This window comes from Macrobrachium nipponense, chromosome 1 (genome assembly GCF_015104395.2).
Source record: "Macrobrachium nipponense isolate FS-2020 chromosome 1, ASM1510439v2, whole genome shotgun sequence".
Lineage (NCBI taxonomy): Eukaryota > Metazoa > Arthropoda > Malacostraca > Decapoda > Palaemonidae > Macrobrachium > Macrobrachium nipponense.
The window spans coordinates 141,293,401-141,318,007 of record NC_087200.1 but is presented as its reverse complement, the minus strand read 5'-3'; the positions used below and the strand labels follow the sequence as shown (position 1 = coordinate 141,318,007).

Below are 24,607 nucleotides of genomic sequence, written 5' to 3'. Positions count from 1 at the left end.
GTGTGTGTACCTGAGGCAAAATCTCTGGAAAACCTCATAGGTTATCATAAAGCTCTCTGGGATGTGTGCTTGCTGGCCCCATGGCCTTTTCCATTCTGGCTGCAAACCATAGTCAGCTTACCACTAGATACATAATTCCCTGCTGGTATCAAGGTTCACATTCACATTATCTGGAAACTGGCACAAGACGTTTCCCCATTGTGATATTGAACTCTCGTCTCTTGTGTATGTCAAATAGTATTCAAAATTTATAACTGGGCTTCAAAATAACCTGAGGAGAGCTGAGAGAGAGAGAGAGAGAGAGAGAATTTCATATCCGATTACTGATATTACATTTAATTTGCTCCTCATAATGGGAAACAGTAAAACTCATCAGTTCCCCAACAACATTCTAAGTGGAAAACTAACGCCAATGTTAAGTCATCCGAATCAGCCCATACAACAAGACTACCTCACTGTATCTGAAGAATAAACACAAAACTACCAATAAATATGAAATGAACGTATGAAGACAAAAAAGGGGCGAAAAATCTCTCTCTCTCTCTCTCTCTCTCTCTCTCTCTCTCTCTCTCTCTCTCTGCTTTTAATAAAATTCTGAGAGAGTAGTAACACAGTAAAAGGGCTCACAGATCCACAAGCGTTCTAAACAAAGTCTTATTTCATACGGGATTATGACACCACCTGATATAAACAGAGAAGCCCTTGGGGGATTTTAACTCTGCTTGCAAACACAGACGCATCATTTTCCCGTGCCTGCACAAGTACCGTTTGCTAAATCCGCTGAGGTACTAACACACGAACGAACGTTTCATCAGCACTGCTTACGATGCCCACATTTTACATAATTGGTCCCTTTATTAATCACTTCACACAACCAGTTCCTTGTCAGCTATTTATATTTTCAACATACCCATTAGATACAACTGAAATGTTTCACTTTTAAATGATAAAGGAGACTTTTGTCTCCACAATTTCTTCACATGCCTTCGTCGATGATGCGCATCCAAAGATACCAACTCATTAAATAAACTAAACTAAGACTCCTGCCTGACATCAGCTGGACGTTCCCTCTTAACAGTGTACACAACTCGTTAAAACTTTTTGCTCACCATTACAACTCCACTTCCTCACTGCACAGTTAAAATCTCAGGAAACACACGAAAGTCCATGCACAGTTTATGAATATATGGAATATATTTCAAGCATAATCCAACGGAGTCTTGAAAAATAAAGAGCAAGGGTTTCAGAATTCGACTCTTGTGAATTCGGACTATCATTCTTTCCATTCCATCATCACATCTTGGCTGTACCGAATTAACGCATCACAGAACGAATGGCGCACCTTGAAGGTTATGCAAGGCACATGAACATACTTAATATATCTCTTTGTTAAATGAAAAAAAAAAATAATAATCCGGGGATTCAGAGTATGACCCTGGAGAACGCCACCTCTGTCGTTCTCTCTCACACACACTCTCTCTCTCCTCACCAGCAGCGAGCTTTAACAGCACAACACGACCACTCTACACCACCACACACAATACCGGCCGTGCAGACGTTTAAGACCCTACCCTCTCTCTCTCTCTCTCTCTCTCTCTCTCTCTCTCTCTCTCTCTGACGATGGCGGTTGCCCTTACACGACCCCATTGCGTCCCCCAACAAGAAAGACAGGAAGAGAAAAATAATTTATAGCAACGAACGCAGAACTCTGGGGGAAAAAAAGGAAGTGTCATGAAAAATGGACACATTGAGTTATTGTATCACTAAAAGTTTAATCAACTTTAAACATAAACATTATCAAAGTTCCATGTGAAGTCGTTTGCAGGCTAATCTAAGCATGTGAAAATTACTAAAATTTGACAAACACTTGCTTTTATTTTTAATAAAAACTTTTCCCGAATTACTGAAAACGAATAAAACAAAAAATACCAAAGAAATCTTCAATACAATAATCTTAAGTAGGACTAAACGGTAGAGCAAAAAGTAAGAACGATAACGATGGGAAACACTTGTATTTTGTAATTGGTAAATAAACATACACTGTAAGTATAAATCATAAAATAAAATAAAAAAAATTGTATCCTATGTAAGGAAAATACTCAATTTTCTAATGAAAAAACAAATGAGACATGACGTACAGATGATATGGAATAGAATATGAAACTGACGAAAAGAAAGAGAAAACAGAGATATTATGAAAAATTAAGAGACAAGCTAAACATGACGAAAAGAAGAAAGAGAAATGAAATGAGACTAGATCAAAAGAAAAGGAGATCAACAAAAAGGTGTGCGTAAATGCATTCTTCACGGGGAGTGGGAAACCGACTGACGAGGAAGTGTCTTGGCGGCGGAAGTGTAGGATCTGGAGGAGACATTTACAAGGACAGGACCTCCCCTCGGAGGAAAGATGTGATCATAGGAGTTAAAGAATACTGTTCGGGATATTTTGAGTGTCAACACAAAACGTAAAGCGGACGATTGAATAAATACTCTCGGCTTCATAGATGTCCAATATTTACCTAAAGGATAACATCTCTCTCTCTCTCTCTCTCTCTCTCTCTCTCTCTCTCTACTCTCTATATATCTCTCTCTGTCTATATCATATATATATAATATATATATATATATATCACACACACACACAATATATATATATATATCATATATATTATATATATATATATATACGTACATAATACCGTTCAGGTCGGTATGGTAACCTCGTCGTGATTATGGTATAGCGGATTTGTTCCCGCTACCAGACATCAAGATTTCTTCATATTTCTTTGAAAGTTGGATTGAAATAAGCGCATCCACAAAAAAAGGCAAAGAATCTGAGAAGTTAAAAGGCATTGTGACTATTACAATTACACATGTTAAACACACACACAAATATATACACACACACACACCACACACCACACACACACACCACACATATATATATATATATATATATATATATATATATATATATATATATATATAACCATTCAAATCAAACTCAGAGCATGCTGAACGAGCTAGGATTACCAGTAAATAAGGTAATATTATAACAACATGCGTAAGATTTCCGGCTAAAATCATCTCATTAGTTCAGGTTATTAACATAGACGCGGTATCGATGGCGGTAAATGAATTTCGTAAAAGTGCTGCGGATTTCGAGTGCTTTTCTACATACTATATATTCGATCAAGTGTGAATGAATGTGTTTGTGTGTATAGGCGTGCTCTTGCTAGAAAGTGAGTGTTTGTGTTAAAAAATGTAAATAATTTAGTTACACCAAAAATATACTGTTACTACCTGACCCTATCAGCACTTTCTTTCCCCAAGGCCCCAACTTCTCTCTCTCTCTCTCTCTCTCTCTCTCTCTCTCTCTCTCTCTCTCTCTCTCTCTCTCTCTCTCTCTCATCTGACCTTGCCCTTGAATCCACAAACAGAACTTCGATCAGCGACTCCCTCGCTCCTCTTTCTGCAGGCATTTACAAATGCGTTAAAGGTGTGAATTGATGAACGTTTATTAGAGAGTCAGCAACCAAAAACCGAAAGACCAAGAAGAGCTCATTGTACGATGAACCGCCACACGATCACTTGAGGGATTTCCTGACAACTGCAGGTAAATGCAAATAACACGGTAAAATCTTTGATGAGTCACTACGAGAGCAAGAACGGCAATTTTCCCTAAACAAACATTCGAGGTCGAATTTATCAAACAAACATTGAAGCAAAATCCTATTATGGTTTTGGTATGCATAAATATACCGGTGCTCACGTGTATAGGTAACTAACTGTTAAAGGCGAATATTTCAAGGTAAAGATTTCCAATAAAATACCAAAATCATAGTTTATGACAATGATTATTATTATTATTATTATTATTATTATTATTATTATTATTATTATTATTATTATTATTATTATTCTTATTATTGTTATTTGCGTAAAATAATATAAATATTTATCTAAAAACGTATCTTCGATGTTCATCTTTCACCAAACCCTATCAGGTTTTCTTAATTTTTGGGCATCAATGGGACACTTATTCAGTAATATTTTGACTACGCAAACCACAAGCAGAGAAATGATATAACTGAGCTTTATAATTGACAATAAATTTTCACTGGCAACAAATCAGAAAAATTTCAGTATTAGATTAGCCAATGAACGCTTTTATCAAATATCTTCGGAATGTGTTTATTGTTCCTCGAGATATTTTGAGAATGCACTGACAAATGTTACAGATTCACTGCCAATTCTTAATCAGGGCCCAAATTATTCACCTGGAGAGTTCGCTCAACAAATGCTTTTCTCACGTTTCATCGAAATTCGTTCGTTTGTTCTTGAGGAATTTTTGTTTTGTTTTGTTTACAGAAATACAAACAGTGAAGTCTATATCAATATCCATGGAAAATTAACAATCTGCAAATGCTTCCAATCCCACCATGTGCTCGAGAAATATTTCATTAACAGACAAATACGATGAGGCAAAACATTACCGTATTCTAACTGTTTGCGAAGGCCAAAGAAAATAAAAAAAACACCGACTACTAGCGCAAGTTATGCGCATGTCCCGTGTGAGTAAATTTGCCAAAGGCAAACTTATCACAGACTTTGACGAATGACAAAACAATCCTATAGATTGCACCGACGGCCCCGCTATCAAGGCCGTCACAGGGAAAGATAAAACCATACATTACCGGCACTGTTTGGTAAAGGGCACGAGGCACTTTAGAATGGAATGGTAGAGCCCTGGCCTCAAAAAGATGGGAAGATGGAAAATTTCGATAAGAAAAGTAGTAAACTGACACCACCGTTATTTTCACATTTCGTGTGACTTTTAAAAAAATGAAGATTTATAAGTAGATATGGCGTATTCCGAATGACTGCATACAAGTATACGTTGTGTACGGGAAAAGTCAAAAGGGACGACTATGAATTATTGTAACAATTCCTCATTCACGGGGAACTTCAGCGGGATATTCCGAAGCATATCCTCAAAACTTCATTTATTTCGCGCAAAACTGCACCTGATATACAGAAACTGAGCCACGATCTACTTAACATCTAAAAGTTTTACCGTGCCTGCGTCTAGTCCATAACACGAACCGGAACACTACACTAACAAGAAAAAATGAGAAAAATTAAAAAGTATACAAGAGAAGGCAACCTGGCCGCCACCCACCCACCTACGCTCTTCGCACTAACAAACCTCCAACCATAAATTTGACCACATCGCATACCACTTCTCTTTCACTGAGTGGTGATTCGCATATCTCTGGCTATATTAAGGAGCTAATTAAGATAGGCTCTTCACTGACAAAAAGGCGACTCGTCGTACTTGTTCAAGGAATGTCGCAATGACCTGTCAACAAGAGAATAACGTTTGGCGCCGGCCACCCTTGCAGATTCCCAAATCTGACGTCACCTTTGGATTTGTCCTGCGATGCCTGAAACCGTCTTTATAACAGCTCTCTCTCTCTCTCTCTCTCTCTCTCTCTCTCTCTCTCTCTCTCTGTACCATCCGGGACACCTAATCTCCATCTCAGCTTCAACCGAACAGTAGTATCAAGGATCACAACAAAGACTTAGGTGCAATCCCAGGACTTGCAAACGTCCTATTTTTGTAATCCTTTGAAACCGTACATCGGTTCGTAAAACTTAAATCTTCCCATTAAACGTTTTTAACTGCTTGGCAATAAAACGAGGAATCACTCAACAAATCTCCTAGATGTTCCAAAGCTTTTAACAAGATTTAAAAAGCGTAATGCTTTTATGGCACCGTATTTTCTTTTCTTCATGCCAGACACAGGACAGCATTTTGTGAATGACTGAGGCATCACGTCATACGTTCTGCACCTCACCCCTTGCCATCCCTCCCTCCACCCCTAACCCAACGGGATCCTAAGGCCACTTCCCAGCTGCCTACTTCACACAAGCAGATACTTTACAATTTGCAGTCATATCTTATTTGCTGTCTGTCACAGCATTTGCCCTACGTGTATCATGTTACCTTATTCGTATAGCTTCCCATCCCCAACACCCCAACCCCCTCCAGCCCTCCCACGATCACACCCCGGCCCCTATCCTTCCTCTTCTTAAACAAAGTTGCTACAGTAATATTTTGTTCATTTTCCTCTTTTCCTCTCAATTTGAAAAATAGGAAGGTGAATGGTAGGATTTTAACTGAGGAAGAGAAAGAAAGCAGGAGCAGGAGGACTAATAGAGGAAGAGAAGTATTGGTTTAAATAAGGAAGGGCATGTTGGTCACAGTTTGATTTGAAACATTTAATCATTTAAAAGGAAATGGAAACATCTGCGGCATAATTTCAACTCAGAAAAATTTATAGTAAAACTGATGGAGATCCAATGTGGATAAGAAAGTCATGAGAGGAGTGTTCTTGTTGACGTTAGGACTGCTATTAGTAATGTTATTACGCTAATTGTATGGTCATTGGGGTGGCACAAATCAGCATTCACAAAAGGCAAGAGAAACAAAAGCAAGGTGAGAGTTATACAATGTGAAAGTAATGGTTAAGAAAGCATTATAAACCTAAACAATCTTGACTGCTAAACTTCATGGGCAACGAAGGTTGCATTTTGCCAGATAAGCCAACTTAAGATAAAGTAGGATTTTCTCAACAGAAAGAGCAACGACCAAAACAGTATCTGCACAAAAGGCAGAAAGCTCAAGTTACATGTCCTCCTAAGAGGAATATCTATTCTGTTTTATTTTAGAAGGACAATAACCAAATGTATTTGGCCAAGTGGCAGGAATATAGGGATTCTTCCTTAATTCAAAGGAACAACGACTGAAAAAAATAACGGAAAAACAGAATGGCTCGTCACCTTCAAAGGACATATATCTATTTTGACCTCTTAAAATTTATGCACGTTCCTCCATATCGACCTGAAATGTAAGTGCGCTTGCATGAATAAATCAGTTTTTCACATCTCGTTTGGCTAAATCTGACAGCGGCTTCAGCGTGGCCAAATGATTTTGTGCGACTCACTTGCTGGGGTCTGTATCATTGAGTTAGTGGATCTGTTGTAAAGCAGCCCGGCAGCCTATATAGAAGACCTGAACTCTTTTGAAATATTGCCAGAAACTGCGCTTACAAGCAACCCTGAATAATTTCTGCAGCTTCTTAACCCCTTACACTTTCGCTCTCTTTCTCCCAAAATTCTTTGTTTATCAGTCCAGAATACTGCCACATGCCTAGTGCCGTTAAATTTTCTGTGTGTATTTTTGGATATTTTCTCTTTATGGTACGATTTGGTTCGAGTCTTTGCAAGACGTAATGCAAAACAAGGCTCTCACTTTTCTTGTATATAGCGATAGGCATAGTTCATACTAGCATTTTATTCAAATGTAATTAAAAAAATTTCTCCTAACGATGCTTCTGGCTGCATATACGAAATTCCTTGTAAAAACTGTGATAAAATATATTACGGACAAACTGGAAAATCACTTTCACAACGAATCAAACAACACCAAACATTCTGTGAGAACTGGCCAGATATTGAATGCATTATTGGTACATATGAGTGACTTAGATCATCCTGTTAACTGGAGTCAAGCAAGATCTTTAATCCCATGTAGCGACACAGTTAAAGGGAATATCATTGAATCTTAATTGTTTCATCAAGTCAAATAATGGAAGTGTTCTAAATTTAAGTCTTGGTTTGTTTAAACTCGATGCCTTCTTAATTAAAAAACGTTGTAGCTAAATCTCAGCAACAAAATTAATATATTCAGTTTTATACATGTTTTTGGACTTTGTACGGCTAAGGTTCCTTTTCTCTTATGGTTAAATATGTGGCTTTAGTTTGTGACCGTGTAATCTAGGATTATCCTGGATTCTCTCTTTGTTTTTTACCCTTTAGACAATTAACCATCTGTTCTCTTTGTTTACCCTATAACCTTCTTTCCACTGCATTTCTTTTGCCAACACAATGCTGGCCTGAAAAAGGCAAAAGCGCTTGGTATAGACTTTCTGCCTATCATTTTCTTGTGGTATTCGCTTATATAATGATGTCACATGCATCTATTGTGATTTTTCAAACACACACACACACACACACACACACACATATATATATATATATATATATATATATATATTATATATATATATATATATATATACATATATATATGTGTGTATTTTTTTTTATATTTATATATATGTATATAATATACATATTATATACATATATCATCATCATCATCAACCATTGCTAGTCCACTGCAGGACAAAGGCCTCAGACATGTCCTTCCACTCCCTTCTGTTAATGTTCTTTTTATGCCAGTCTATACCCGCAAATTTCCTTAGCTCGTCAATCCATCGTCTTCCCTTCCTCCCCTTGCTTCGTGTGCAATCTCTAGGGACCCATTCTATTATTCTTTTGGTCCATCCATTATCTGACATTCTCATTATTTGTCCTAACCACATCCACTTCTTTTTCATACTTGTTAGAATATCCTCTACTTTAGTTTGCTCTCGTATCCGTGTTGCTCTTTTTCTGTCTCTTAGTGTTATTCCCATCATTATTCTTTCCATAGCTCTTTGAGTTGTAACTAGTTTATGTTCTAAGGCTTTAGTAAGGCTCCAAGTTTCTGATGCCTAAGTTAATACTGATAGGACCATCTGATTGAATACTTTTCTTTTTAGAGAAAGTGGCATTTAATTTTCCTAATCTCATTTTGTTTACCAAAAGCTCTCCATCCCGTGCTTATCCTTCTTTTAATTTCGGTCTCATGTCCTGGGGAAACACTTACTGTCTGTCCTAAATATGTATATTCATTAACAATCTCTAGAGGTTCGTCCATAACCCTTACTTGTTGTCTCTCTGCATTTTCATTGGACACTATCTTAGTTTTACTCATATTCATTCTCAGTCCTATATTTATGCTTTCTCTATTCAAACCTTCTATCATCTTTTGCAGTTCCTCCCATGATTCACTGAATAGAACTATGTCATCTGCAAATCTTAAGTTGTTAAGGTATTCCCCATTAATGTTAATTCCTACATTTTCCCAATCTAAATTCTTAAAAACTTCTTCTAGGCACGCTGTGAATAATTTAAGAGAGATTGGGTCTCCCTGTCTAACTCTTTTCTCAATTGGAAATTTCTCACTGTCTTTATGTAGTTTTAGTATTGCTGTACTACCCGCATAGATATCTTCTAGTGTTCTAACATTAGATTCATCTATTCCTTTCTTTTGAAGGGCTATCATTACTGCTGAAGTTCTGACAGATTCAAAAGCTTTCTTATAGTCTATAAATGTCATACATAGTGGTTTGTCATACTCTGTTGCTTTTTCCTTTAGCTGGTTAATTACATGGATATGGTCAGTTGTTGAATACCCGCTTCTAAAACCTGCCTGCTTTCTTGGTTGATTAATGTCCAGCTGTCTTTCTATTCGGCCTAATATGATCTTTGTAAATAATCTATATATTACTGGGAGTAAAGTTATTGGGCGGTAATTTTTCAGGTCTTTTGTGTCTCCCTTTTTGCGAATTAATATAATGATGAAGTTTTTCCAAGCTGTAGGTATAGAGATTCTTGCAAACATTTTGTGTAAAGTTCAGCGAGCTTTAATATTATGAAGTCTCTTTTATCTATTATTAAATCAATTGTTAGGACATCTTCTCCTGCTGGTTTGTTTCTTTTCGTGGATTTTAATGCTTTCTTTACTTCTACTGTTACTTTTGGTACCGGCTTAGGTGTTCCATTAATTCTATTGACAAAGTTATTTCTTATATCACTATTGTACAGCAATTTTTATCACTCCATCTCTTTCGTTGATATTTCATCTTCATCCTTTAAAGCAATTATTTGTTGGTGCCCTATTCCAGGTCTTCTTTTCATCAACTTGATGCTTCTTCCCTTCTTTAGTGTTTCCTCAATTTTGGTCTGATTGTGTTTACGAATGTCTAGGGTTTTTAGTTTGTTTATTGTTTTGGATAGATCGGCTAATTCTATTTCATCTCTCTTGGATTTTACCCTCATTTCCAAGTTTTTGGTATTTTCTGATAGTTTTCCTTGATCTGTTTTAGGAACTTTTCCACCTATCTCTTGTGCTGATTCCAATACAAATTTCATTAAGTTACTATTCATCTCCTCTTTACTTGCTTCCATTTCATCATATAGCCGGGAGCACTTATTTTGTATTGCTAAACTAAACTGATCAAATTTTTCTCCTATTACAGGAGGGATTATTTTCTTTCTTAAAATTAGTTTTTCTCTTTCTTTCCTTAGATCTAGACAAATTTTACTTCTCACCATCTTATGGTCGCTTGACTTTAACTTGTTGAACACTGTTACATATATATATAATATATATATATATATATATATATATATATATATATATATATATATATTGTGTGTGTTCATGTGCATGAAGACAGTTTCCCTGAAAAGAGTTAATGCACACCTCCCCAAGCAAGTTGATGCTTGCCGTCAGGGAGAACAGAAAAATTTGTGTGCAAATTTTTATTGTGTTGTTTACATATAATCATGGTGACAATACGGTTATGTATTCTGCTGCAGTCAAAATGGGACGTTGCATCAGCATGTCACTCTTCCCTTAAAATGGAAGTATAACAGGATTTCTCCGCTGATGAACTGCTCTTGGCATTGTTCTATCTGGAGGGTTACGGAGTTTCACTGGTCGATTTCTGCTCTACATTCTCCTCTGTCCTGTGCTTTTCTGTCTGAACGTTCATCAAGATCGTTATCCACTCCGTTTCTCCATGATTTCCTGGGTCTCCCTACAAGTCTTCACCGGACTACTTCCGTATCTACGGTTTTTGTGAACATGGTCCTAACACCCTTCTCATGATATGTCCAACCCTTCTAAGTCTTTGAGATCTGTCTTTTTTCAGCCTCTTGGTGCTACATCCCTTCACCAATTCCTCATTTTTAATGCAAGTTTTCTACCATAAACTGGCCAAGAATCTCAATACTCCATGGTCATATCTCTTCAAAATCACACCTACTTCCTTGTCAGTGCTCATATTTACTCTTCACAGAATAGCATGGCCTTATGTACATCTCAAGTCCTTGCTCTCTCAACACTAATGGGATATTTTTATTTACCATTAGTCTACCTATTTCTCTCCATTTCTTCAATGCTGCAGATACTGCTAGTAATTATTATTTTCTCGACACCCCTGCTCCACATTCAAGGAAGAAAAAACAGATGGTATTCTTAATGCACCCTCTAGCTATAGAACTTCAAACCAAGACAGTAGGGGGCCATAGTACAGAAGCTAGATCTGTCAGACTAGAAATCAAATGTCCTAGAAATGACTTACCACTGAAATTCAAATGTTTATCTGTTTTCCATGCCAAGCTACGCTTATTCTGCATTCTAAAAATAAAGCATGTATAGAAAAAAATACACTGTTTTCATAATCAACAAATAAAATGTCAGGAAAAAGACGGACATAAGGAGAAAAAAGTCAAATTAACCAAGTGAAAGCTCAATTCAAGTATTTAATTCTTTCCTTTTCGTAACTGGAGAGCCAGCTCCAAGATTAGTTTAGAGATAAGGGGATTTGATCCTTCGCTTAATAATCTCAACGTCTTACAATGATAAGTCCTGCTTGATCTGAGATAAGTCAGAAAAAGAAGAGCGACAACTACGTAACATTTGAAACAGTGATGATAATTACAACTATAAACAAAACATCAATCTTGCAAAGACAAACCTTACACGATCTCCCTCCCAGATAAGCCGGAAAAAGAACAGAATGTGAATAGAAGTACTGTATTGTTCTATCTATTGTAAACAAGAAGAAGAAGAAGAAGAAGAAGAAGAGTGAAAAAAAGCCAACTTCGGCCATGGACTCGTATATCCTTTTTAACATTTCTAGAAACGGTAAAATAATTCTTAAGTTTTTAATCTGAAATGCAATACAACCAAAGTCCAATAAGAGAAAGACAAATGCAAATATCAAACATATGTTTATCACAAAAACCTGACAACAGAGCCGGGGATAGCACCAGCTAAACCTCCTATAAAAGAAAAGGAGGAACACATGAAAATGATAACCGACTCCTGGAGAAAACTCCTCTTCCTATCCATATCCCAAAGAGCAGCGAATGGATGGATACGTGCAACGGGGAGATGCTCGTTTGCTCGGCAACAATAACAACAACGCCCCCGTAAACATGCGGTCATCTGTCGTTCAGCTCAAAGTGTGTTGACAACTTGAGAGATTTCGGTGTGTATACAAGATCTCGGCTCGCCTATAAGAAATCATATCCAAAGGCAACAAAGGATTAAGGGTGGCAGTCCCTCCCTTTGTCTCGTAAAAGAATAACTTGGCTGTCAAATCATCCCTAGAGATACGGAGTGACCGGAGATTTTTTTTTCTTTTTTCTTTTAAAGCAGCAACAGACATACGACATAAGAAACGGTCAAGTATCTCTGGATGGTGTTCTGAGGTTCTTTTACATCCTTTGCGGGGGCGATTTGCTCTCTGATAATATCTTAATTGCTCTGGGTACAACCAAAAGCAACCGATTATGAAGTTCAGGCCGTTCATTAAGAGAAACAGATACCCCCATGTAAGAAGACGGCAAGCGAGATTTATGAAAGAGAGAGAGAGAGAGGAGAGAGAGAGAGAGAGAGAGAGAGAGAGAGAGAGAGAGAGAGAGAGATTTAACAAGATAAAATAAATATTCCTTTAATGGTTCAGACAGCAGAATTTTCTCTCTTTTTCATTGTTAGAACAGTTCTACAAGCTCATCAGTTATATGGAACATATCCGGTGTTAAATGAAGAAAAATCAATAGTAAATACTTTTTTTCATTCCTCTTCGGTTTTTAAGTCGAGAGAGAAAAAAAATGGAAGGAATGTTAAATCTTGTATTCGAAAGGATGATTAAAATAAAGAAGAAAGTTTTTACCCTAAAGAAAGACCGTCCCCTAGTACTTACTTCTTTTTTTTCACTCACCGAGGGCTTCTGCAAGAGAGGAAAGGCAAGGAAAAGAGATCTCTGCAGTTCTAGCATATATATATAAGGCTGCTTGAAACAGAAAAAATAACCTGTTATCTCATAGTAAAAAAGAAAAAAAAACTCTATCAAAACATTCATTTTCCTTTCTAATGCGCATTTTCAGAAAACGAAAAGGAAGAAAAATGACAAAATTCTATGGATACAAATTAAACTGAAATAAAAGAATAAAAAAAAAAAAACATGTAAGAAGCCGTTCTTTTCCTTTCTGGGTTGCATGTTTAGAAAACGAAGAGAGACAAAATAAATCAATTTAACAGATATGAATTAAGTTGAAATAAACACAAACATTAAAACTAATTGCACATGTACTTACCTGTTCTAGCTCCGGTTCGCTGTCTTTTTCCTTTTCTTTGTCAGATTTCTCGGATTTCGATGAAGCGACTGACTCCGTGGAGGTGGATCGCCTCTGCAAGAAAAAAAAAAATTTATCCAATTTCATTTAATTAATCATAAATGAAGGAAAATGCGTGGTGAATTTATTACGAGATAAATAGATATTCAAATACGCACACACACACACTATACATGTGTATATATATATATCTATATATATATATATATATATATATAGTATATATATATATATATATATATGTATATATATATATGTATATATATATACATATACATATACATATATATATATATATATATATATATATATATATATATATATATATATATATATATATATATAGATATATATATATATATATATATATGCCGTTTCTTATTATAGAGTTGTGGTGCCAGAAAATGTGTGGAAATCAAAAAGTTCTCAGTACAAAAAGAAAATAACAATAGTCAATATACCCACTATATATTAACATACAATACGGTAACTAACAGAAGGTTATCAAGAATACCAGAACTAGACCACGGAGAAGGTGAAAAAAAGAGAAGTCTGATCTAAGAATGAATAAAATTCAATATTCTTTTAATGAATTCATTGTATGGACAAAATCATTTTTCGCCTAGCTCACAAGTCCAGGAAATGCGGAGACCATTATTACTGGATACAGTCAAACATCATGTAATAAGAAAATTTGTCATCCAAACGACAACATTTCGTATTGCATGAGTAGGAAACACCATGCTAGAAAGTTAGGACATTAATCACCCATAGTTAAACTTCTAAAGGACTTTAACGCCAAAAACATAATCATCACGAATTCATTAGAAAAGTCTCCTGGAAAGCCGTGTCAACCAAAGGCTGACATTTTACAAAGATCGTAGCTTTTCAAAAAGTAGCATTACGAATGACATTCAATAAACGACAGTTAGGAAAAACTTTTATTGACGAAACCTACAGTCAAAATGCAAAGCTGACTTACTTTGACATCTTTTAGAGACTCCTCAGTCTTGAGCTGACCTGTAGTCGGGGTTCACTTCTCGTCAAATTTATTTGACACTAGAGCATACAAATACATTAAAGGCAACCAAAGAGCCGGCACATTAAAGCTTCGGACGATTTTTGTCAAACAAATTTTGTTTTATCTGTGGTGCTTTACCTAAGTTTTTCTAGTAACATTTTGCAGTTGACTAGATGGGCAGGATATAGGTCGGTGCCATTTAGTGTTGCACATTCCTAGGATCCCCAAAAGTAGATTTTAACCAGATACAGTTTGGTTGACTGAGGATTCCAATTCAGCCAGCCCTATGGCATCACGGGTCGTCTCAGTTAAGTGTGGCAAGTTGTGAAAGGGAGTAGCATGCCTGGTATGAACCTCCGATCTATTCAACCTACTGAAATTAAGCACATTTGCTTTCTGCCAACTATGAAAAAATAATATTCATATGCTTATACCATTAAATTTTTACCTAAGTCAACTCTGTTAAGGCCCATTAAATTAGTATATCATTTAGAAACTTTGCAATATATATATATATATATATATATATATATATATATATATATATATATATATGACAGTGGTTATTCAGCAACGGGACCAACGGCTTTACGTGACTTCCGAAGCACGTCGAGAGTGAACTTGTATCACCAGAAATACATATATCTCACTCCTCAATGGAATGGCCGAGAATCGAACTCGTGACACCGAGGTGGGACGCCAACAGCATACCAACCACGCCACTGAGGCGCTGTATTAGTGTTTTGGTATATCTTTTTCGACATTATTTTTATTTTCAATTTTTATGCCTCAGCAAATGCATTTTATTTTATGACATAAGCGTAAGGTTTCCAACATATGTAATTTTTATGAATATCCCAATCTCCTGATTAAACGTACTTTACTATAACATTACGAAACTATACCTTATGGTTGTTTTCTATACTCTGAGTTATCAAAATCTGTTTTCATAAGTGCAACGTCAAACAAAATGCTAGAGATCAGTTAATTACTCTAAATGTTCTAGTTGCTTTTATGAGGGAGTCGCCGAATATATATACTAAAATAAAAATAAATTATGTATTAAAGTTTCATGCGATTTCATCATCAGTGTGGGTCGGTGTTATCACTAGATGCTCGGGCAGGTTTATCAATCCAGGCGGGATCTGTTTATAACAAATATATACTAAAATTCTGGTTGGTTGGTTGGTTGATTTAGAATTTGATTAAGCCTTCCCACAGGCGTGGCTTAAGTTTGGTCATATGTTTCATGGAATATGAAGTATAAAGTGGACCTTTTGACTCGACAAAGCAAAAACACACGCTAATAACGCTGCATGCAATAAAAATTTTATTGTATTCTGTACAGTTATCCCAATAGAAAAAATTTCTGATATTCGGCTAGCAGTTTATTGCGTTTTATTTTTTCTTAAATCTATTAGAATAGTCAAATACATGTTTTTTATCATACGACCGATAAAATGAATGATAAAGAATACAAATTCGCAAGACAATGTATTTAGTAAAGTAGCCCATCTCATCTTACAGAAAACGTAAACCGCATTTCCCATAATAGAAAATGTACCGAGTCTTTCAGGAGGTATACCAAATTAAAGCATTCAATGCATCCATTATAAAAAATTCATGGATACATTGTGGTTTATATTCAACCTTGCTGATTTCAACTATCTTCATTTTGAGGCAGTATTCAAATATTTCCTTTGTATATAAATATATTACTTAATGTATTATGCATTATTGCTTACACCCACTGCCACAGTATTTAAATGACATTGATTTAACATGCAAACATTCTAAGAAAATACTGTAATTTACATTTTGTTCAGGCAAGTGGTGATACTATCGCCATGTCATAAATTCCACAACTTTATTGTCCTCTTCGTTGTGCTACGAAACGACATAGTCATGATGCAAACTGAGAAGGTATGCACAAAACAAGACGATTGTTTAAATCTACCTAATGCACTCTCTTCAATAACGGATAAGAGAACTATGAGCAACCTTTCAGTAAATCTTGAAGGGCACAGCAGCTTCTAAAATGTCACCAAATAAGTCGGAGAAATAATAATCTTGATTCTAATCACGAAACTTATTAGATTAACAGTCTGCTGTTTCTCCTTGTCATTCACGAATTGTCATCACAGCCAGACCGTTACACACCACAACTGCGCTCACTCTCACGGTGTTTTGTGATGTACGTATAATCAAAACATCACGAGATGATACGGAAATACCAAACATTATCACGTACAATAACAATCTTAAAATACCTCAATTTCAGAAGCTATGCCACTGATAAATAGTGTAAGAATGGTTGCCTTACGAATATTGAACGTAGATGTAGAGCGAAGTACAGGTGATGTACAATAAATATAACAACAATCATCTATTGGCCACTGTTTCTTTCTTTAGTTATAAGTAATGATAATAATAGTAATTTCCATACTATTCCCTATTAGTGACTATCCGCCCATGCATTTACTTTGGCCAGTATTGCCAGGTCTCTTTCGTCAATATGAAATACACATAAAAAAAGTGGTCAAGATTCATAAAATTAATTGCTAGTTCGTTTCCCAGACTCTAACGTTATCAGATTAAAATACAAAACAAGCAAATATTTTCAATCAATAAATCTAAAAAGCCATTAACCTGCAAAAACAAGTTTCCATATAACAGAAAGTTGGTGTGAAGAAGAAAAAGAGAGAGAGACGAAAATAACAATAAAAAGAACTTATTACACGGGTAAATTTAAGACTGGCAGAGATTAGTATGTTACAGTTCTCTCATTCAGCGACTTGAATTGAACTTAGTATTCAATGCGGGTATCTGTTGGCTTACTGACTTGAATCAAAATAAATTTTTAGCATGCAGTTTGCAAAATTTGTATAGTTTACCTCTGAAATAGTTCTTTCCCAAGATTTGCGATTCTCCTATAAGTTCTCCGCGCTAATAAAAGAAAAATACAAGATTTCTTTCTTATAAAATATAAGTTTGCTACGAAACAACCACAATTTTACAATTCTGAGTGACGTCTTTGATGACTATGCACTACATGGAACAAATGAAATTTTCCGGCCTTTTCAACAGCTAAAATGAAAATTAATGAAAGTTTTATATATGATTCAAATGTTACGATGATGTAAGTTTAAAGTATCGTCAAGATTCGTTTTCCGAATGGCTTTTATAATATATTTGAAAGTTCACTTGCATTTTACAAGAAAATATTTAGTTTGAAAGTAATTTCTGCCTGTGTTTGGTGTTAGGTTAATTTTTATTTCTTCCATTCAATTTAATATCTCATACTCTTCCTAAGTCGACTCGACTGCTACTGGCATGGTAAGAAATACATTCTTCTAATTTATCAATCTTTGGAAAGAGTATGCCCAGTGCTTGGTCATAATATGCTAATAACACTTTAGTAGAAACATTCACAGGAGTTATTCATTTCTATAATTGATATGCATATATCAAACGCCGCTTAGAAAAAGCGAAACATTTTTTTACTTGCAGATGAAAATAATCATATAATCAATCACCCGGACACGGCCAAAAAAGGTAGTTTATTCTAATAGTGCACTGGACAGCAACATCAGTACGGATAGTTTTATAAAAAGAGAGTTTCTTGAAGAACATGAATATAAGTCATGGTATGTTGAAATTTGATCCATTAGTTTCAAAATAAATAAGCAAGAAGCTAATATTTTAAGGAAGATGGCTGAGAGACGAGAAAAATGGGGAAACGGCCTCCAGGTAGATGATCGGATTTGTAAAAAACTGACCTGTCACTAATGAGGGTAGGAAGACTCCGCCTACAAGACATCCGTCAGGTGCAAATACTTGGTTTTCAACCCTCTGTGCGCTCGTAGTACCTACTGTCTTGCTGGTATATACGTATATGCATATGTTGAATTTCTAGCACTCTATCAGTCCTCTAAGTGTACAACCGATTTTCATTTGTTCCCGGTGGCGTTTGATATATAAAATGCCATTATAATTATTTTCCCCATGCTTACGTGACCTCTATGACCCCTTGAGTTGACGCAATCTTTCAATAAATGACAACCAACTAATCAGTGCTAGTGATAACGATACATCAGAGAGCCATAACAATTTACTGATTTACATAAGGAAAATCAGTTCCTCCCGAATAAGATTTACTAATTTATTCATTTTTTAATATTTTTTTCCATATTTAATAAACGATTTCTTCTAACTGTATATCCCATTACATTCTGCTCCCTCGTTCTAATGAACACCATACTGTTTGGAAGCTTGAATTTCAAGACAATGGCTCCTGTGGGCTTGTTCTTTATGAATAGGGTTCACCAAAATGCTGTTTTGAAAGCTGTCTTCGACGTTTTGCAGTATTAAGAAAAACAATCACATAAACATTTTCTAAAAAATTCCAAAGATAAAAACAAGATAGTTTAGGAATATGCTTATGCTCATTAAAAACTTTGTGATGTACACACCCCAAGCCATAAAAACATGCTAGATAACAACTTAGGTAACGCATGCACTCAATTATTCGAGTAATAAGTAATACGACTTACCCTTCCATCCATTTTCCACTTGGGCGATCCTCTATAATTCCTGTATCTGGAAGCTGAAGAAAGACTGGCGTTCTTTGAATTCTTCACGTCCGTCGTAAGAAGTTTCTCTTTTAGAGCCTGCTTATTATTGATACCATTGACGTACCCAGAAGCAGACTTCGTGGGCACGAAGTTGGTAGCAGCAGCGGGAGAGGATGCTTTTGGGTTTGTACTTGTGGAGAGATTGGGAGCGCTGGCTGTCGAGTTCCTATACCTCCGCTGACAGTCGCACATATTGGAGGACGACGACGATGAGTGAGGATGTTTGCTGTGGCTGCCGCTGGAGTCCTGGCATAAAGGACTGCTGTTGTGGTGATCCCTCAGAGATTTAATGAAAACGGAGGTAAACATGTCTCTAAGAAGATGTCAGAGAAGGGGTCACCGCACCTTCACATGGCTCCTATGATCAGCGAGGCAACAATTCATAGTCTGTGGCATTGGTTGGTATGCTGTTCAACATACAGCTTGTCGGCTATCAAGATGTCTATTTATTTTCGCCTATTCAATATCATTTAATTCATTCATTCATTCATAATGCCTACTCAACAACTTCAGCATTAACCACACATAAACACTTGCCAGTAAGGCTATCTGACTTCCAGTAATCACTTTTAACACAATATGGAAAGCACAGTAGTAGTTTTCAATCTACTCTTTGATTTCTTATGAGATACTTGCTTTCCGATCAAATTATATTTGTATCATTTAGCGCCCTTCGTCTCTAGTAAATATTACACAAAACCACAAGCAAATTTTCACAAGCACTATCCATTTTAAAACTTCACTTTTAAACAATGGACATATCATGAACAGCAAAGTTCAGTACAGTCAGTATTTCAAAACTCTAGTTAACTTTTTACGTAACGATCTGAAAAAGACGAAATGAATAAATATGAGTAATATTGCTGTTTGATATTAATTGTAAAACTATTTCCAATCAACACACACGCCTCCCAAAAATTTCGGTTATCAAGTACTTTGAGAATAAGAAAAATTGTATTTCATAATATATATAGTATATATATATATATATATATATATTCTAATATACTAACAGGACCCTCGTTGCAACTGGATAGTATCTAGCGGAGATATTTATTCAAAAAAAGTTACTAGCTTTCCTGGACTAAGCTCATTGTCATGTATACGTGGAAACCGTACACGTGGTCCAGCTGCCATTAGCTTGTAACTTTTTTCTGTTTAAATATCTCTGCTAGATACCATCCAGTTTCAATGAAGTCCTGTTTGTGTAATATATATATATATATATATATATATATATATATATATATATATATATATATATATAGATGTGGAAGACACATCTAATCCTCCCATTTGAATTTAAATTAAATGTTACCGAAGCACAAAGTCTAATTGTAACTAGACAACCTTGTTTCGCTTTACTTCTATTATATGGAAATGATGAGTATAACACATTTAAGCGTTACTATAAAATGAATTATATATAATATACATATATATTATATATATATATATATATAATATATATATATATATATATATATATATATATATATGTATGTTATATATATATATATATATATATATATATATATACCATATATGAATCTTTATTACATAACCTTTAATATCCAATCCGCTCTACCTCGGAATTGATGTATTTTTTTATATGTTAACCGAAGGGAAATTTTTTTAGTTGATAATAATTTCGTCCTCACTTCGGTTCGAACCAGCGCCCTGCTGACTGCTCAGTCCGCTGGCCGCTGGTTCGAACCCAACAAGAGAAAGAAATTATTATCAACTAAAGAATTCCCCTTCAGTTAACATATATGAAAATATATTAATTCCGAAGTGGAGAGAATTGGATGTTAAAGGACATTTGTAGCTCGATGTATATATACTATATATATAATTTTGGCAGTTTCGTTCACTATATCTCTGATTCTATTACAAAGGATTTTCCTCGTGAATTGAAAATCATATGAAGACGAACAAAACCAAGAACTAGAACATGAAACAAGAACCTAAAAACCCAAATGCTAGAGGAGGAAAAACAACTCACATCAGAAGGAATAGGTTCTGGGTTATATATCTCTGCTTATCTAATTATGAATTCACCTCCATTAGCGTTGTAATTTATTTGACAAATTGTAACAGTGAAGCAAGTAGTAACAAAGTGCTAATGATCCAACAAATACGTACAAGGTTTAGCGGTTGATGGCAAACAGGTGCAAAAAACCTGTTCGTGTCGCTGCCTCACAGAGAACACCTGTCTAGACAGATGTTTTTAGAGTTTATCACTTACTCGGGGAGTAAGCCTACAGACTACTTGGTTGTTGTTGTTTTTGTTGGGGGTAAGAAAGTGTTGAGTTCCAGATACAGGCATTTTACAATTGGATATTTATGATTTATTAGAACGAAAATGTACAAAATACACAATTGTTTCCAATAAAATATACTGTATTTATTATCATTTTCGTTGGTGAAACAACGCCATATTTGATAGTAGATTTTAACATGCGCTACGAGTAAGCTGGAGGTCGGATAACGCCTTGTTTCTTTGCATAGCACATCATTTGCCTCCTTTCCCTGACAGACGCCTAAAATAACGTCTAACACAAGAGTCTGTAAAGATGGTGATGACTAAAACATCACAAAGAGGAATTTTTGTGATGATAATGATAATGATGATGATGATGAGCAGGAAGATACTCGCAAATGGCAATTATTTCAAATATGGGATTAGATTTCACAATTGAATAAGATTCGCCTGAATGTCCAAGACTTTAGTTTTATAATTTTTCAGCAATGACGATAACTACCAACTACAATTTCTGAGAGCTATTTTTAACGTGTCTGAAATTAGGCGAATGATGAAACCAGCTAACCTTCCTGACGAGGGCCTAACTCTTTATTCTAATGGTCATATCCTGATAAGGTGCTGTACATTGAGGGGAATAGTACTTGTTACCATCGCTTTGTTTTGACACAGCTATTACTGAACATCTAACTTCCTGCGATTATTAACTCCTTTCAGTCACACTCCGAGAGTACAAAATCTTAACCTGACCAGGTATGTGCTTTTGATAATAAAATACTAAAAACAAAAACAAAATTTATTTTTTACTGCGAACCCGTCGCTTAACATAGTTAAAAAAAGTAAAACATTTCAAAATTATTGCAAATCTATACATACTCAATGTATTTCTCTTACCAATGAATAGAAATTAAAGCTTGACAATAGATTACATAGTTAATCTAACAAGTTCTTTCTTACATATAGTCTACACATGCGCTATGTATTTCTATAATCAACTAAACCTACATGGCCTAAACAGTAAGTGGGTCTCCAGAACTGATGACGTTGAATGTCTGGAATCGAGAAGCGACAAAAATCGCATTACTTTACCAGAAAAAATTATTCTCGTGTGTAATTAGAATCTGTTGTACAATAAAAGAAAATGAGAAACTTTGGCTCTTATATGAAAATAAAAAACGCAAAAACATTATTTCGTTAAATAAACGAACAGAGTAACGAGTCTTACAACACTGCCAAACCGGTCAACGTCCCCTTCATTTTTTTTTTCCTACACTATTAATGTTATATCTCTCTCTCTCTCTCTCCATCTGAGGTGAAATTTTACTGAAGGAATATAAAAAAAACTCGCCATATATATCTAATAATAACAAGAGAAAAGCTTATGAAATCAACCACCCATTAAGTGAATTTATGTTCATTTAAATCACGAAAAACAAGTCTCTCTTGTGAAGAGAGTTGTGCTTCATACGCCTGCTGTCCCGATTCTGTATTCCACCATTTTGTTGATATTCTATCTCTGCGTTAATACATTTCCTCCTATTACTTCTGTTATCATGGTCCTTATCATTAATTAATTATTTTCCTCTAGCATTTATCCCCAACCGCTTCTATTTTAATTATTTTAATCACGTTCACGAGCTTTTCTCACATATCCTTGTTACTTTTGGTTGCATTATCTTTTCTATTTATTCTTGGATCTTCTGTCTATTTGCGTTATCTATCCAAGCGTTCCGGCTAAAGGTTCGTTGTACAGTGGTGCTCAAATCTCATGCAACATGATTCTTTTTGTATCGTCCAGATTCTCAGACTCAACGTGATGTTGCCAAGTAGTGTTATACTTTTTTTCTAATGTCATACATGTCGAAAAGTTTGTGAATTCACAGCTAGCCCTATTTTCCTTATGGCTATATAAATATGATCAGTTTTATGCATTGGTATAATTCGTAATCTATGTGGTTTGAACTGATTTTCTTTTTTTTACACTGCAAAGTTCAAAGTGCGGTGTGATAAGCTTAGCGGTACCATCAACGAAAGCACACTTACCATGCTCTTCGGACCGATCAACATAACTACGTCTGCTGCATTATGACAATAGACCTGATAAGCTCAACAGTCATAACAACATTTTCAAAGTAGGAATATGAATTAAAACAAGTTTTCTTTGAATGTTGAAGTTTTCGACTGTGTTGAAGCTACCTGTATGTTGCAAAATGTTTTATAGGTCTAAAAAAATAACTAAGCCTTCTGAGATATAATATGTTATTAATAAATTTATTTGTAGAGATTATCTGTTTTTTGACGAATACAATAGGAATATGAATTACCACCAGTTTTCTTTGAATGTTGAAGTTTTAGGCTACGTTTTAGCTGCCTATATGTTGTAAAATTATTTATAGGCCTAAAAGAATAATCTAAGCCTTAATGTTTCTATTTGTAGAGATTACCTGTTCTTTGAGGAATAAAAGATGATGATTTTGATTATATGGAGAAGATGACTATTAATCAAAATATCATAAGTATTAATATCAAGGCGTATGGAACACTTGTTTTTCAACTGGTTTAAAATATTATTTTCTTAAAAGTCCTCCTAGCTTTTGGTGTATAATTTATTCTTTCATAAGGTAACTTGAAGAACAAGAATGGGTTAATAACCTCATTTGCTTCTGGCCAGAAATTGTTAATAGAGAGATGTGACTGTTAATTGTAAACTAAAGAAATCTAACACCTAGGCCTAGGAACAATATCTTGGCTTTGAAAAATGAATAATTGCATAGGCGAATATTTGCTAGTATGCCACAATTTTTTTTAAATATTTAAGAATTATAACAATTAATTATGTATGAAAATCCAAATATTCCTCTAACACATATAAAGTAAGTGTTTTTAAGATAATTTCATTGTCGTTACTCAGTGTAGACCTACTTATGTTACACCGGGTGGTTGTTGTTTCACCGACACTATTGATAGATACGTCACACATGCTCCCCTCACACGTTGTAATCGGTGGGCGCATTCTACTTTTGTATATACATATTTACATTTTTTCAGCATTGACGTGTAAAAACAATCAAATAGGACTATTTCAAATTTTATGTTGGCTTTGGAAGTATTATTAATGTTATGTCAATTTTTTTCGTGTTTCTTTTATTTATTTGAACTGATGCTTGATGACGACTTCATTTTGGTCAAATGCTTCAGCGATGTGTGAACGAAAATTTTGAAAATGCTACGATATAGTTTTTTCTGAAATTTGATACACGTGACATTTTCTTACAGTTTTTAAATATATGACAGATTTCACTC

The 24,607-nt window shown here is 35.1% G+C and overlaps 1 protein-coding gene across 2 annotated transcripts in view; it reads right to left on the bottom strand.

Annotated features, from left to right (window-relative positions):
* LOC135219691 (NAD(+) hydrolase sarm1-like) overlaps positions 1 to 24,607 on the bottom strand; it is a 703,407-nt gene that overhangs the window by 571,699 nt on the left and 107,101 nt on the right. For both annotated transcript variants that reach the window (XM_064256657.1, XM_064256658.1), the window contains exons 2-3: positions 18,961 to 19,867; positions 13,348 to 13,440 (exon numbers count right to left, since the gene is read on the bottom strand). In XM_064256657.1, the coding sequence (XP_064112727.1) occupies positions 13,348 to 13,440; positions 18,961 to 19,350 (483 nt within the window). In that variant the 5' untranslated portion in view covers positions 19,351 to 19,867. The remainder of the gene's footprint in view (positions 1 to 13,347; positions 13,441 to 18,960; positions 19,868 to 24,607) is intronic.